The sequence below is a fragment of the Falco peregrinus genome, chromosome Z, assembly GCF_023634155.1.
Source record: "Falco peregrinus isolate bFalPer1 chromosome Z, bFalPer1.pri, whole genome shotgun sequence".
Lineage (NCBI taxonomy): Eukaryota > Metazoa > Chordata > Aves > Falconiformes > Falconidae > Falco > Falco peregrinus.
In genome coordinates, this window is record NC_073739.1 from 30,519,346 (window position 1) to 30,532,609 (window position 13,264).

At 43.6% G+C, this 13,264-nt stretch overlaps 1 protein-coding gene across 3 annotated transcripts in view; it reads left to right on the forward strand.

The window, feature by feature from the left end:
- LOC101922648 (neuronal acetylcholine receptor subunit alpha-7-like) overlaps positions 1–13,264 on the forward strand; it is a 72,081-nt gene that overhangs the window by 16,915 nt on the left and 41,902 nt on the right. Inside the window, exon 2 of one of the 3 annotated variants that reach the window (XM_055791555.1) lies at positions 4,795–4,934. In XM_055791555.1, coding sequence (XP_055647530.1) covers positions 4,795–4,934 — 140 coding nt within the window. Of the gene's footprint in view, positions 1–4,794; positions 4,935–13,264 lie in introns of those variants that run through there. The other 2 variants (XM_055791556.1, XM_055791557.1) reach the window with 2 other exon arrangements.

Genomic DNA, 13,264 nt, shown 5'->3' on the forward strand with positions numbered 1-13,264 from the left:
CATCGGTGCAAGTTTCATCAGAGGTGCCTCTCCCTCTAGCTGTGAATCCACACTTTGTTCATACACATGGATGCAGTTATTAACTTGCTTCTAGGCCTGGTCTGCAATTGCTTTTTTTAATACACAACCATCCCATGTTTCAGTCCTAGTCTCTCAGCCTAGCCTGTCTGGTTTTTGCAACATGTCTGTGTTTAATAAAAAGGATGAAATCTCACATGCAGACTACATGTGAAAGACAGAGCTCAGACTGTAAGCTAGTGGCAAGATGACTTGCTTTATTTCTTGCTGAAATAATTCAAGGCAAGCATGTCGTAGGGGAATAAAGGAGGTAAAGGACAGCTCTTTAGATACATTTCAGAAGTAAGCTCATAGGGCAGCGGCTATCTTCTGTTTTCTTGCTACAGGTTCTTCCTTCACATCATGGGGCTCCCTGATCCAGCACAGAAGATACCATGCAGTATTGCCCTGCCAGAGGAGTTCCCTGGTCTCACAGCAATGCATTTGGAGGGACCCACATTTTCTTGTATCTCCTGTTAGAGGAGGCAGAGTTCTGCAATAGAGACATAGCTCCTTGGCAGGTTACCTTGCTATGCAGTTCTCAGGAATTCCATCCTAGAAAGAAAGATTAAATTCAACTACAGCATGTATTCCCAAAAGATTGCTATCAGTTTCTAGGTCATGTTTAATCAGTGGACTTCTTGCTGACTTCTTTGCACATGCAGAAGCATTGAGGAGACTCAGAGAGGTGTTTAAAAGCTGAATGTAGACCATGGATACTCTGTTGTCCATAGAGTTCTTCACAAAACCACCAGGGGACTGGTTGCCTTGTGCCTCTCAGTTGCCTGTAAACTCCAGGAGCAGTTTGGGGAATCATTTCAGATTATTTGGTGAGTAAAGATTGAGGGATAGTCTAGCCTTTGGTTTAGTAACTCTATGCTCTCCTTTGTACCGAGGAGTCCAGAACCAGTCCCAGCACTCCAGGTGTGTCTCACTGGTGCTGAGTAGAGAGGAGGGATCACTTCTGACCTACTGGTGAGGCTCTGCCTGATGCAGCTGAGGATGCTGGTGGCCTTTGCTGCAAGGCTGCATTACTGGTTTATGGCCAGCTTGGTGTCTATAAGGACCCCCAGAGCTTTTGTGCCAGCCTGGTCTCCAGCCAGTGAGCCCCCAGCCTACCCTGGTGCCTTGGATTACTCCTCCTCAGGTGCAGGACTTTTCACTTCATTTCATTGAACTTCATGAGGCTCCTGTCTGCCATTTCTCCAGTTTCTCAAAATCCCTCTGAATGGCAAAAAACCATTGTGATATATCAGCAACTCCACCCAGTTTTGTACCATCAGAAAACTTGCTGAGGGTGCACTCTGTCCCATCATTCATAACAATCTTAAACAGCATTGGCCACAGTACTGTAGCCCTGGAGTACTCCACCACTGGCTGACCTTCAGCTGGACTTTGTGCTGCTGACTGCAACCCTCTGAGCCTGACAGTTCAGCCACTTTTCATCCAATCCACCTTACTGTTCACTTATCTAGCCTGTAAGGCATAGACAAATGTCTATTAGGATGTTCTCGGAGATGGTGTCAAAAGCCTTGCTGAACTTGACATAAACACCATACACTGCTCTTCCCTCAAGTTTTAATGAGAGTGTATGTTTTCCTACTGCTTCAGAGATAATTCAGAAACAAGGGGGACACTGCCTAAGACAGTGGAAGGTAAGCGGCTGTCTGTTGCTCAAACATCCTTTATCTAGAAAGTTTCATACCCTTTGCCAGTTACTTGCACTTCCTGTAACATACACAGACAAGTAATTCTGGCATTGCTTTTGGGAGACTGACCTGGCAATCTTAAATATTGACAGCCAGCTTCCAGCCTAGTTTAAAAGATGAAACAGTGACACTGCTTTTGGTTAGATTTCTGTGACTCAGTTGTAGGCAATGGTAAAGCTTATTCTACCACTGCTCCTGAGAGTTCTAGGCTTCCCCATCACCAGCAAACACTCCATTTAGCAGACAGACATGTAGTGTCACAAAGCATTAGCACAAGCATTGGAGGGAAAAAAAGCAGAAACCTCTTTGGAGTATAAAGCATTAAGTATTTAAAGATTAGAATTTAAAGAAAAAGTCTATGAAAATACAAGCCTGATTTGTCACTCACCTCAGCGCCTTCTCCAAAGCACCTGTAGCAGAGACATGGCAGTGTGATTAGATTAGCCAGGTCTTTGTGCTACCAACAGCTGCCATGATTATTTGCCAGGACACCCCAATGTCTCCACTGCTTCTGAATCTATGTAATTTTGCAAGAAAAACCATGAAGCACAAAAACATGTGGTCACCAGTGCCAACTCAGCAGGCTAAAAGTAGATCAGCTAAGGCTATGCTAACAAGTTGGGATACAAGAGGTTGCAAAGTAATAAGATTAAATCACAGAGGGGAAAGTTGAAGAAAGGATAGAAAAAACAGGTGCAAAATTGCTGTACTGGGCTACTTCAGCTCACAAAGTTTGTCAGGGGAAGGGGCCTGGCTTCAGCGTGGTTGGAGCACACAGTACAAAGATAGCTTTCTGAAGCATACAGCAAAGGGTTATGTTCACATCTCTGCAAGTCAGACCTCTCTTTGGGGGGCTGCTTTAGTGCACCGTGACAGCGATGGTACCAGGGCACTCTAGCAGCCCAGCCAACTTTCAGAGACTGGTGAAGGGCACTTTTCCCTTGTAGAAGCTGAGGCAGCCAGTTTAAAAGAAAGGTTAAAGGCAAATATTACATAAGTACTCAAGATGAGACCAGTAGTGCAGGCAGTCATTCCTTCCCTAAAGCACAGGAACATGGGGAGATGCTGGTGGAAGGGTGGGTGGGTGAGTGAAAGGACAGAAAATTTGCTCAAAACACAGAAGCTCTCCCCGCAGAACAATGTGTAGTGATTTTTCACTGGTTTCCTTTCCACAGAAGGATCTTACAGGGGAGTCAGGGTCTGCCGAGGCACTGGAAAGCAAGTACTAAGACCATAACAGAGGATTAAGTCATTGCCTTACACACAAGCTTACTTAAGGTGGTGAAGGAGAGAAACTGTGGCCACAGCTTGTCTTTACTGATGGTGAAAACATAGCATCCAATATTGACATGTCATCAAGGGCTATTGGAGCAGCACATAGAGCAGCTGCTCCTCTGGATCCCCATGATCATGTAAGGTATTACACAAAGGCAGAGAGGGCAGAGAGGGCCCATGAAAAGGATGTGTTGGTGTAACTTACCAAAATAAAAAAGAATACTTCTCATCACCAGGCACTGCGTACTGGAGAGCTACAAAGCTTCCTTTAGTATCAGGAAAAATGAAGATAACATGAATTATACAGACTTATAAACTGTTTATAAACTAGATTTATTATTAGCTTTAAAAGGCATGGCCGCTCTGTTGGAGAACAGTTTGTTCCAGGCTTGCAAGGTTTGCTGAGCACTGGAAGAATGTCAGGAAGGCAGAGCTGGTTGTTATGATTTGTTTACATTGTCAAAAAGATATTCATCATAACCACTGTCAAAGGAGTCCTCTTCTCAACGTGCAGAGCTCTACTCAAGAGTTAAAAAAAGTCACACACAGAGACTGGGAGCTGCCATGGATAAAAAAATGCTTCAGTCCAAAGTAATAATAATTTAAAGTGCAGATTCCCTGCCAGGGACTGGATTTCTACAGTTCAGGGAATACGCACTCATGCTGACAGGACTGGTTTGGCCTCAGGGAACCTGCAGCCCATGACCCTCTGTTAGATGCAGCCTTTAGGTAGAGCTTAGGCTGCCACTGGCCAGAACGCCAACACCTACACTGTTAGGGGACACCTAAGTTCCTGGGCAGTGTGTCACAACAAAGTGCTCACCTTCCCATGGGAAGAGACCCAAGCCATCACTGCTGTCCTGCCTCATCTGTGGTTGTTGTGGCAAGAAAACCTGGTCATGCAGGTTAGATGGATGCTCTCCATACTCACCCCAAAGCTGGTGAACAGGGACATTTGGCAATTTAAGCATAGACTGAAATTCTGCTAGTCTTTAACATGCTCAAGTGTTCACATAACAGCTACTGTGTTAAGCTGTTCCCAGAGGAAGCTGAGTAAAGCATGTAACATGAGAAATTCAGTATCATTGTACATACCTGTGAAATACTCTGGCCTTCATATCACCACCTCATTAGGTGTTAACAAAGTGTGCTGCCATCAGAAGGAAAAAAGGCAAGGGAAGTAATCCAAAGCCTGGAAAGACTCTCACACAAAACTGAAGAGGGAATGAAGAAGGCTTGTTTGGGCACAGATAAGGGCCTGATACATCATCTTCAAGAATAAGAATAGCTGTTACTCATGCTGGGTAAACACACAGTATGTCCAAGTAATAACAGTGCCAGCTTAGAGCAGCCAGTCTTTAGGAAATAAGAACAAGCAAATAAAAGTGCTCTGACTGGCTTCCAGGAAGCTATCTGGTGGTTTTGGAGTCACATCTTCACTGACCATGAGCAGGAGAGATGCCAAGGGAGGGGGCACATTAGAGCCCCAAAGGTGGTGCAGTAGTTTCTGAGTGTTAGTAATGAGAGTGTTAGTAGTTAATGTTTTTTTTTTAAGAGTTCATCACTCAGGTATGCAGAAAAGTTGTGTCTGTTGCACCCATGTGCAGAATTTTGGGGATTTTTTTGGGAACTACTTTTAAATTACAAGTAGCAATTTAGTTAAACCTGTTAAAAGGGGGTTTTCAACAAAACAGCAAGCAATGGGGACAGTGTGACCAGCCTAAATGACAGATGCCTTCTTTCTTTTCTCTAGTTTCTCAGCAGGGCGAAAGCCAGAGACGCTTGTACCGAGAACTACTGAGGAACTACAATCGTCTTGAACGACCAGTAGTGAATGATTCCCAGCCCATTGTAGTTGAGCTCCAGCTTTCTTTGCTGCAGATAATTGATGTGGTAAGTTACTTGCTGTTCTGTTCTCTGCCGTGCTCATTCAGCATAACAAATCTGATCTCTGTGTAGGGCCCATACTTTTCCTTTTAATCAAGCTATGAGAGATGAAAGCAGACTGTCTTTGGCTAAGGATCCTCCCTAATAGCTGGAGTACATGCTTTGATACTTTGGAGGAGTCAATATCCTCCTAAAAGCACAGCCATCTCTGATACAAGATGAGCTGCAAGGAGATTAATTATGTACAGTTTTTTCCATTTGTTTTAAACAGAAAAAAGAATTCAATACCTTAGAAGCCATGTGTTGCTACAAATTGTTAATGATACATTCTTCTCAGCTATGCAGGATGTAATAATTGAAGACCATGTGCAGCATTCAAGGCTAGTATCACTGCACTTATACTTTTTCATTACACATTACAATGACATTGGCCTCTTCTCCCATCATGTCTTTACCATGCACTGCTGTTGAAGAAGCCTGCCCTGGGATGAGGTTAGAAACATATAAAAAGAAAATCTAGAGGCACAGCCCTCTGTCTTGACTGCAACATACTTTTTCAGAATTGGAGATTTGACCCATGGAACTTTTTAACATAATAATCCAAATCTGTGGATTCTGTATGATAAACCATGATATATATATATATATATATATATATATATATATATATATATATATATATATAAATTCTTTCATCTACATGGGAAAAACAAACCAGGAGAACAATTATGACCACCTTCACGCTGTCCACACAGCAAACAGCTGAACCTGTTGGTGCTCCTTTCCTCATCTTCCGGTTTCTATAGTCACTATTATGAGCTGGTTTCCAATACACCATAACTGTCACGGAGGCAGCAAGGAGTAGAGGCAGAAATGTACAAACCTCTGTGCAGTTGTAAATCAATTTGACAGAGGCCTCAAATATCTGAACTTTCTAAAGCTCTCAATCTTTCTGAAGATGAATAGTGCACCAGGTGCTCTCCCTGAAGGGGTAAGCAGGACCCTGAAAACCTAGTCCCCCAGCATCATGCTGTACATGTGGCAGGTCCAGCCAGTTGTGCTGCTGCTGGAGGCGGACAGCAGCCATTCAGGCAGGGTAAGCAGCTTTCTGTTTTGAAATGTTAACCACTGCATTGAGCTGTAAGAGAGGAGATCAGTGCTCTCAAGTGAAGTCACTCATTCACGGCAGGAGTTCACAGTCGTCTTCATGAATGAAAGAGCAGAGAAATCCTCCAGCTAATTTCAAGTAAATTTCAGCAAGCAATTCCAGGTTTAGTAGAGGCATCTTAGCTCTGAAGGTCTTGCTCCAGCTCTTCTTTTTCTGATGGTATTTTCTTGCAGTAATCTGGAGGTTGAGGGTGGTAAAGGGGACTTTTAGCCTTAGGGCTGTGGCTGTACATTTTCAAAGTCAGTCAGTCAGGAGGAGTTACATAAAAGATTTTTCAGTTGGGAATATGAAACCCATCCTTTCAGGAAATCAGCATTTCTTTAAGCACTTTACCTACATTATGTCAATGTGTATTACAACGAATTTAATTCCAGTCTTCCCTTTTTGATTGTTCACAATAGGAAATGATCATACATATGAGAAACAAAGCTTTGCTTCCCTCCATCCCTTCACACACTACAGATGCTAGAAGTTAATCAGCTCAGAGCGTTACTGACTTGTCCCAATCTCATGGTCTTGCAAACTGCAGTCATGGGGTTTTTAAAAAAGATCCAGGGTCACCTGAAGTGTTTATCTTGTGTGATATAAAAAGATGTTCGCCCATCTGGGGAGGGACAGAAGATCCCTTGGCAGCTGAGGCCCTGCAGTAGAGGGGTCACTGTGGCATCAACAAGTGGCTAAACCAACTGCCCTGAAAATCCACTAAACACAGCTCCCTCGAGTCCCTAAATCAGGAAGCAATGCAGGAATCTGCCAGCAGCAAGCAAGTCATGACCATGGGCACAGCTCCTCTGCCTCCACGGCTGGCTGGACAGACTGCAGCATATGGATGCTCCAGCTGCTGAAGAAAATGTCTGTTTAAAAGGAGGGTGTTCTTAAACACACTGATAGCTCCAGTGATGTAAAGAGCAGCACGCAAGGTACAAAGAAGAAGTAACCTCTATTAGCTGACACACCATGAAGCAAATCAAACAGGTCTATCTCTGATCACTCAGAGGGAGGCTGGGGATGAGCAGATTCTGCCTTGTCAGCTGCCCTGCCTATACAAGACAAAGCAATTTGTGCACAATTGTTTCTTGCTCAGGGGAGAGAATAGACAGCATCACAGTCTTGGTAATGGTGTATGCACTAACAAAGCACAAAGCTGCTCTTTTCTAGGACTTGTGTGTCCAGCGTGCACCATTACCATAGCAGAGCAGGGTGCTATGCAAGGTCCCAGCCTGAGGCAACTTCATGCACCATGCTCCCTGGGGAGGAAAGAAGGGTGCTCTTCTCAGGGGATTATGATGTGCCAAGGCATACAACAGTACTGCTGCACTCACTGGAATGCTTTGCAAGTAGCCACTGCAAAGAACATGGGACAGTGGACCCTGGACTGGTGTCCCTGTGGAGGAAATAATGTAAAGAAGATGAAAACAAGTCTCCTGTTCTATTGTTGCATGGAAAGAAGAAGGGATCTGCCACTGATACTCACAGAAACTCATTCCTTACCCTTGCCAAGACCTGGCATCATATCATATGATATCATTTCTACCTGGTACAGGTTCCATGACATGCCTCCATAAGGCTGTTCCTACACATACTGTATTATAACATAACGAAATTTAAACTCATCTTCCACAGCCAGCCCGGTGAGAACAGCTTTGATGACAATCTAGATTCACTTTGCTACATAAAGAGGAAAAGCCGCTCTGATGTCCCTGTGGTTTGCCAAGTAGTAGTGACAAGTGACTACTTAAAATCTCACATCCATTCAAAGAAACTTTCAAAACATGACTACATTAGATTTGGTTTTCTGCTCCTATGAGCATGTATTTGCCTGCACAGGATATGTGTGGGTTTTAGAGCTCAAATACAGCCATCATACCCAAAGCCATGAAAAACATGTTCTCTGCTTGTTGCAGTAGTAGTAGACAAGTACAAGTGAAGGCCTTCTTGTCATTAGGGTTAAGACTTTTTCCAAAATTATTCTACTTCATTACAGCCAAGGCAGGCCTCTTACATCCAGGAAATAAATGAGCAGAGAGAGGGATAGTTACACCCCCAGTTCAGCAGCAGGGCTCAGTTCGCTTTGTCTTGTCCTCTGTGTGCAAGGACATCTTCATGCTGAGCTGTTGTATGTGTGTGCAGTTTCTGAGGGTCCCTTTTGCCTGGAGCCTGTCCTCCACCCTTCCCTGGCAGAAGCCAAGTACTCCCCGTGCATCAGCAGGGCATCTGGGTAGCGATCTCTCCCACAGAGCACTGTCAGGCCCTGCCAAGCCCTGCCAGCCCAAGCAAATCTTTAAGGGTCTTCCTGTGGAAGCACTGGTGAGGTATTTAAAAGAAAAAACAACCCACAGTCTTTATTTTCCAGTTTTATTTCTGCTAGTGATACTATTTAACGTTATCTTTGGGTCAGTGTGTGAGAACCACTGCAACAATAGTGTCACTGCACTTGGTGGTCCGCAGGAATAGCTTGTTTTATTAGCTTCCTAAGCTGAGTGTTCCTTCAAACTGCAATTTTAAATGTATGACCAGAAAAAGAAACAAGCAGTCAATGGGTAGAAGAGTATGAAGAAGAAAATCAGACCAGAAATGTATCACACTTTAAAAAAAAAACAAATCTCTGAAGAGCCTAATTTCAAGCAGAGTGATACAAGATGGTCGCACAATGCTGCAAGAGATAATAAATGCCTCAAAATCCCCTTCCAAAAACTAACACACCTCTGAGATTTACAGTAACTACTGCATTGTTGGCTTTCAGAGGGTGTACACTGCTAAGCACAGTCATTAGCCTTGTGCAAGAAGGGAGGGTCTAGCTGCCACACTATCACTGACAATGCTGTCTTCTGCAGAGCCACCTCAGGGGTCTGGCTGTTCAGCTGTCTGCATGTGGTGAAGTCCCGTAGTGCTTTTCTCCTCCATGTTCACCCTTCCAGCTGCCACTGACCTAGAAAACCACCCCAGAACTGTCAGGTTGCCTGAGTACATAATGCCACATGGTTGTTCAGGTCCTCTTGTGGAAATTTCCTCCTGTTTCAGAGGGCATAATGACTAGAAAAAGGGGCTGTGAGTACCTAGTGGGAAGCCACAAAAATACTGAAAAAGCTCGCAGCTACCCATGAGTCATTCTGCACTTCCAGGAGCCAAAAAATACCTGATTTTATTGTATTGAGGGCTGCAAACCCAAAACAAATGCTATATCTGGAAAATTCAGTGTGTACTGTTTTGATTTGATTGAACTGTATGTAAAATGATTGTACATCCTGGTGACAGCAAGATCATCCCAAACCTGATCCCATGATTGCGAACAGTCTCACTTCCACTGCAGATTTTGTGGCTGCAGTGTGTCTAAGCACTTGACATGTTTCGAAAGCAGCAAGACAAGGTAACTGAAGAGTTTAGTGGGGCAACAAAGAATGAGGATTCAGGCTTTCACCTGAAAACTGTCTGTGCCTTGCTGTGCAAGGAAACTAAGGGAAGAGCTTTTCACAACTTTCTCTGAGCACTCAGATGCAGTCATTACCACTATAAGAAGCATACTAGCTTAGCAGCACAGCAATATTTATCTTCTCTACCAGGAACTATCAAACTGTTGGAGTTAAGCTTTAGCTTGCACTGGTTTTCCCCTAAATCAGAAACTGCAGCCCTGAAGGTGCTGGGTTTGCTGGGTTGGGTTTTTTCTTTGTTTCTTTTTTTCTTTTTTTTTTTTTTTTAAATTATTATTATTTTGGGTTTGTTTGGCCTGCTTTTTAGGAAGTATTTGGTGAAAGAACAACTTACAGATGTAGCCATCTCTTCAAATCAGAGATGCCCTCATCAGCCTACTCAGTTCCCAGGCGATCTGCTCCTCAGTTAGCAGGACGCTCAAATTCAATCCCCAAGAACTTGTGTGTGACAAGTCTTTCCTGGAGAGTTCTCCATTTGAGTGAGAATTACCAAAGCTAAAGGCTGGCTGTCAGTAGGCTTTGTGCCATAAGGTGAAGGTGAGAAGGCAGGAGGAAGGTGAGTGCCCAGCCCTGTGCTACCTTCTGTCTGACACAGCCCTCGTAGTATCAGTTTCTTCACAAAATCTGTCAGATGTGAATGCTTTTAGCAGTTGATTTCCTTGCTTTTAAGTGCTTTTGTTTCATTGGGTGCAATATAGAGAAGGGCTTTGTTAAAATCCATGAACTTGTGAAAACAAGGCTGCTTTCTCATCTGAAAATGTGCTTATTCGTTCCAACAAACATTAATGTAGTGCAGGCACTGTTTCCCCTTTTGTGAGGTGTGACTGAAGGCAGGGCTGTGAGCAGGCTAGCCTGGCAGTGGTCCTGCTAGCCAGGCAGAGCAGGGTAGTAGCCAGCCACACTGGTCCTGGGTGCTGTCCCAGGGGCAAGCCAGGCCATTGGCCTCCTAACCAGTCCATCCCCTAGGAAAGAGGCTTTCTGGGGCTGGTTTTGCAGGTGAATTGAACAGCTAGAAAGTTCAAGGGTTAAATTTCTAGCTTTGACTCCCCTCTCCCTTCCTAAACTGACTTTACAGCGCTAGGTCAACCCCTCCCACCCTTCATCCCACCACCATCACATGTCCAAATCTCTGTACTGTGTGTTACGTAGCAAGCCTAGATCAATAGACAAGTGCTTCAAGGAAACAAATATAAATATGCCAGTACATACAAGCACCTGTTCACGTATTATTCCCAATATAGTATTAGTATTCACTAGATTAAACCATAATCCTGATAGTACATCCTGTACAAATCTTTCATGGATAGATAACTTCAACAATGTAAGCATAAACATTCAAGACTGAAACAGAGTATACGAAAGCGAGAAAAGTAGTAAGGTTAGGATTATGAAGCAGATATTGTGAATTTTATTAAATTCTGAAACACTGACAAGTGCTAGAGAGAGAAAGTGACTCTTTGAAACCTTCCAGATTAAACTACCTTTCTTTTTCCTCTCCTAGTAATGTCTTAGCATTTATCTGTGGGGCTCCTGCACAGCCATTGCAAGCTCTTTACTCTGTTTCTCCTTGAATAGACCTACACTACCAAATCATGTATCTTTCCAGAAAGTTTTTTATCCACCAGAAATTTCAGTCGCATCTTGCAAGAGCAAATTCAGTGAGACCAGAGCAGTAAGATTGATGCAAAATGGTGTAACTGAAAAGGAAAACAGACTGGACATAATTATAAAAGCTGAAAATCAGTAATAAGTGATTATGAATAATAGTCATTATAATTCCAGGCAGAAAAAGTTGCTAAAGCAACAGATTCCTTAAGGTTAAGTCCCAATCTCTCTCTCTCCTGGTCATAAAACTCACTTAAGTGTGACCAATTTTGAACTCTGGGAAAAAAAAATAAATAAATTGGCCTCTTCATTAGCATGGAAGGAGCTTGAAAAGTGGGAAAGCCAGTGCTAATTGAGCAATGAATTATTATTTTGGCTGCCTTCTAAGTGCCAGTCATTATCAAAATGTAATTTGCACTATATCAATTAAACAGGTGACACATGAGTTTGCTAGCACAATGAGGTTAGTCACCATGGGTATTCAGCTGCCTGTCTAATACTACTTTGTCCACACAGTTGCATGAAGCATTTTGATGAAATCTTAATTATCTGAATTTTACTTGCAGCTTTTATTCATTGGCTTTCTCCTGGCTTCAGGCTAAGAGCAGAGAGGGCTCACTCAGTGAGCAGCAGTTCAGTAGTTTGTTTTCTCTCAGCATGGTTCCACAAGCTTTACTTGGTGGACGTGGCTCTTACAAAAGAATGGCTGCTTTTCTTCTGAGATTTTCAGTGTGGTCATCCAGCTTGGGTATTTCACGATGACTAAACAATTTTCTGCCTGCCTGGTGAAAAGACTGTACTATGCTGCTTGATGATGTGGGAATTTAGGTCTTGAGCCTATGGATATTCCTTAATCTTGGGTAGTTAATTTGACCCATCAAGGATTTTTAAGAGAGTATAGTACTTTTACATCAGGTCCCCAAGGGGCACAGGAGCAAAATTTATGTAAAGTGAGATATTCCTGATTATCAGTCAGGAACTTAATAGCAGTGGCAGGGAAAGAAAGTCATCCTTTCGGAGAAGCACTCAGCTGCTTGAAATTGAAAATATTTTCCACATCTCTTTTCAGGACAGTCAGCAGGGTCCCCAGAATTCAGAGTCTTCTCCTGGCCATGCCTCACTGTTGTCAGGGGACTGTGGAAGCTGGCATGAGGCAGGGGCACTGCAAATGGTCGTGTTCCTAAAGCCACCAGTTGTAATAAAGCAATTAAACAAAAGCCATTGGGGTGGCCTTGAACCTAGTATTTATTAGTTTCTCAGTGTTTGGAAGGTTAGCATTTTAACACTGTGTTCTCTGAGTGTAACTCCTGAGAGACGGTGTCTTCAGCTCCTCAGTAAAACCTTTCCCCCCATTTTCCATCCCTGATTACCAGCTTTAAGAGCATACTTGAGTTTTGGAACAGGCTATGTCCCCTTACTTTGCTGTGCTGTCACAGCAGCATGCAAACAGAGGAAGTAAAAGCAAAGGCAGCCTTGCAGATAGCCCGAGTATGAGTCTCTGATAAGTACTCAGGGTTGACCTGTTTGGGGCCTTTCTCAACCCTCCTCCCACAGCTTTCCCTGTGGTTTCAAATGCTGAAAAAGACAATGAATAATGAAAAGCCTGGAATAACAATTCCTGTCTTGTCCTGTTTATTGAAATGCCTGCTAACTGTGCACAAAACACATGGAAGGCTATTTCAGGATGAGGTATCCACCCTGGAGAATATACAAATCACCTACATACTATGTGTGGATGACTTGGGATTTTAATGGAGGACTGACTGCTTTTGGATGGTGACATAACATTCTTTCCCCCAGGAGCCAAGCATGCATGTCAGTTCATCCAAGCAGTCAGAGAGCAGTGCTGTGCTGGAGAGCCATGTGAGGCCCTCTGACCCTGCTCCTGGGGTTTCCATGAGAAGCATCTGTGAAACAGTTGGACAAATCTGGTGGCTTCACTAACGCCAGGACGCTGTAGCAGTGTGGGGACAGGGAGTACCTTGAATTCGCAAGTCTTTGTTGAAGGGCTTGAGGTCAAACAGCCTCCAAACCAGTGCTGGAGTCTATAATGTGACACACTTTGCAACACTCCTGATTTTCAGGCACTGCTGAGAAGCTGCATCTTGGGAAAAAAATAGTTTCCTAAGGCAGGT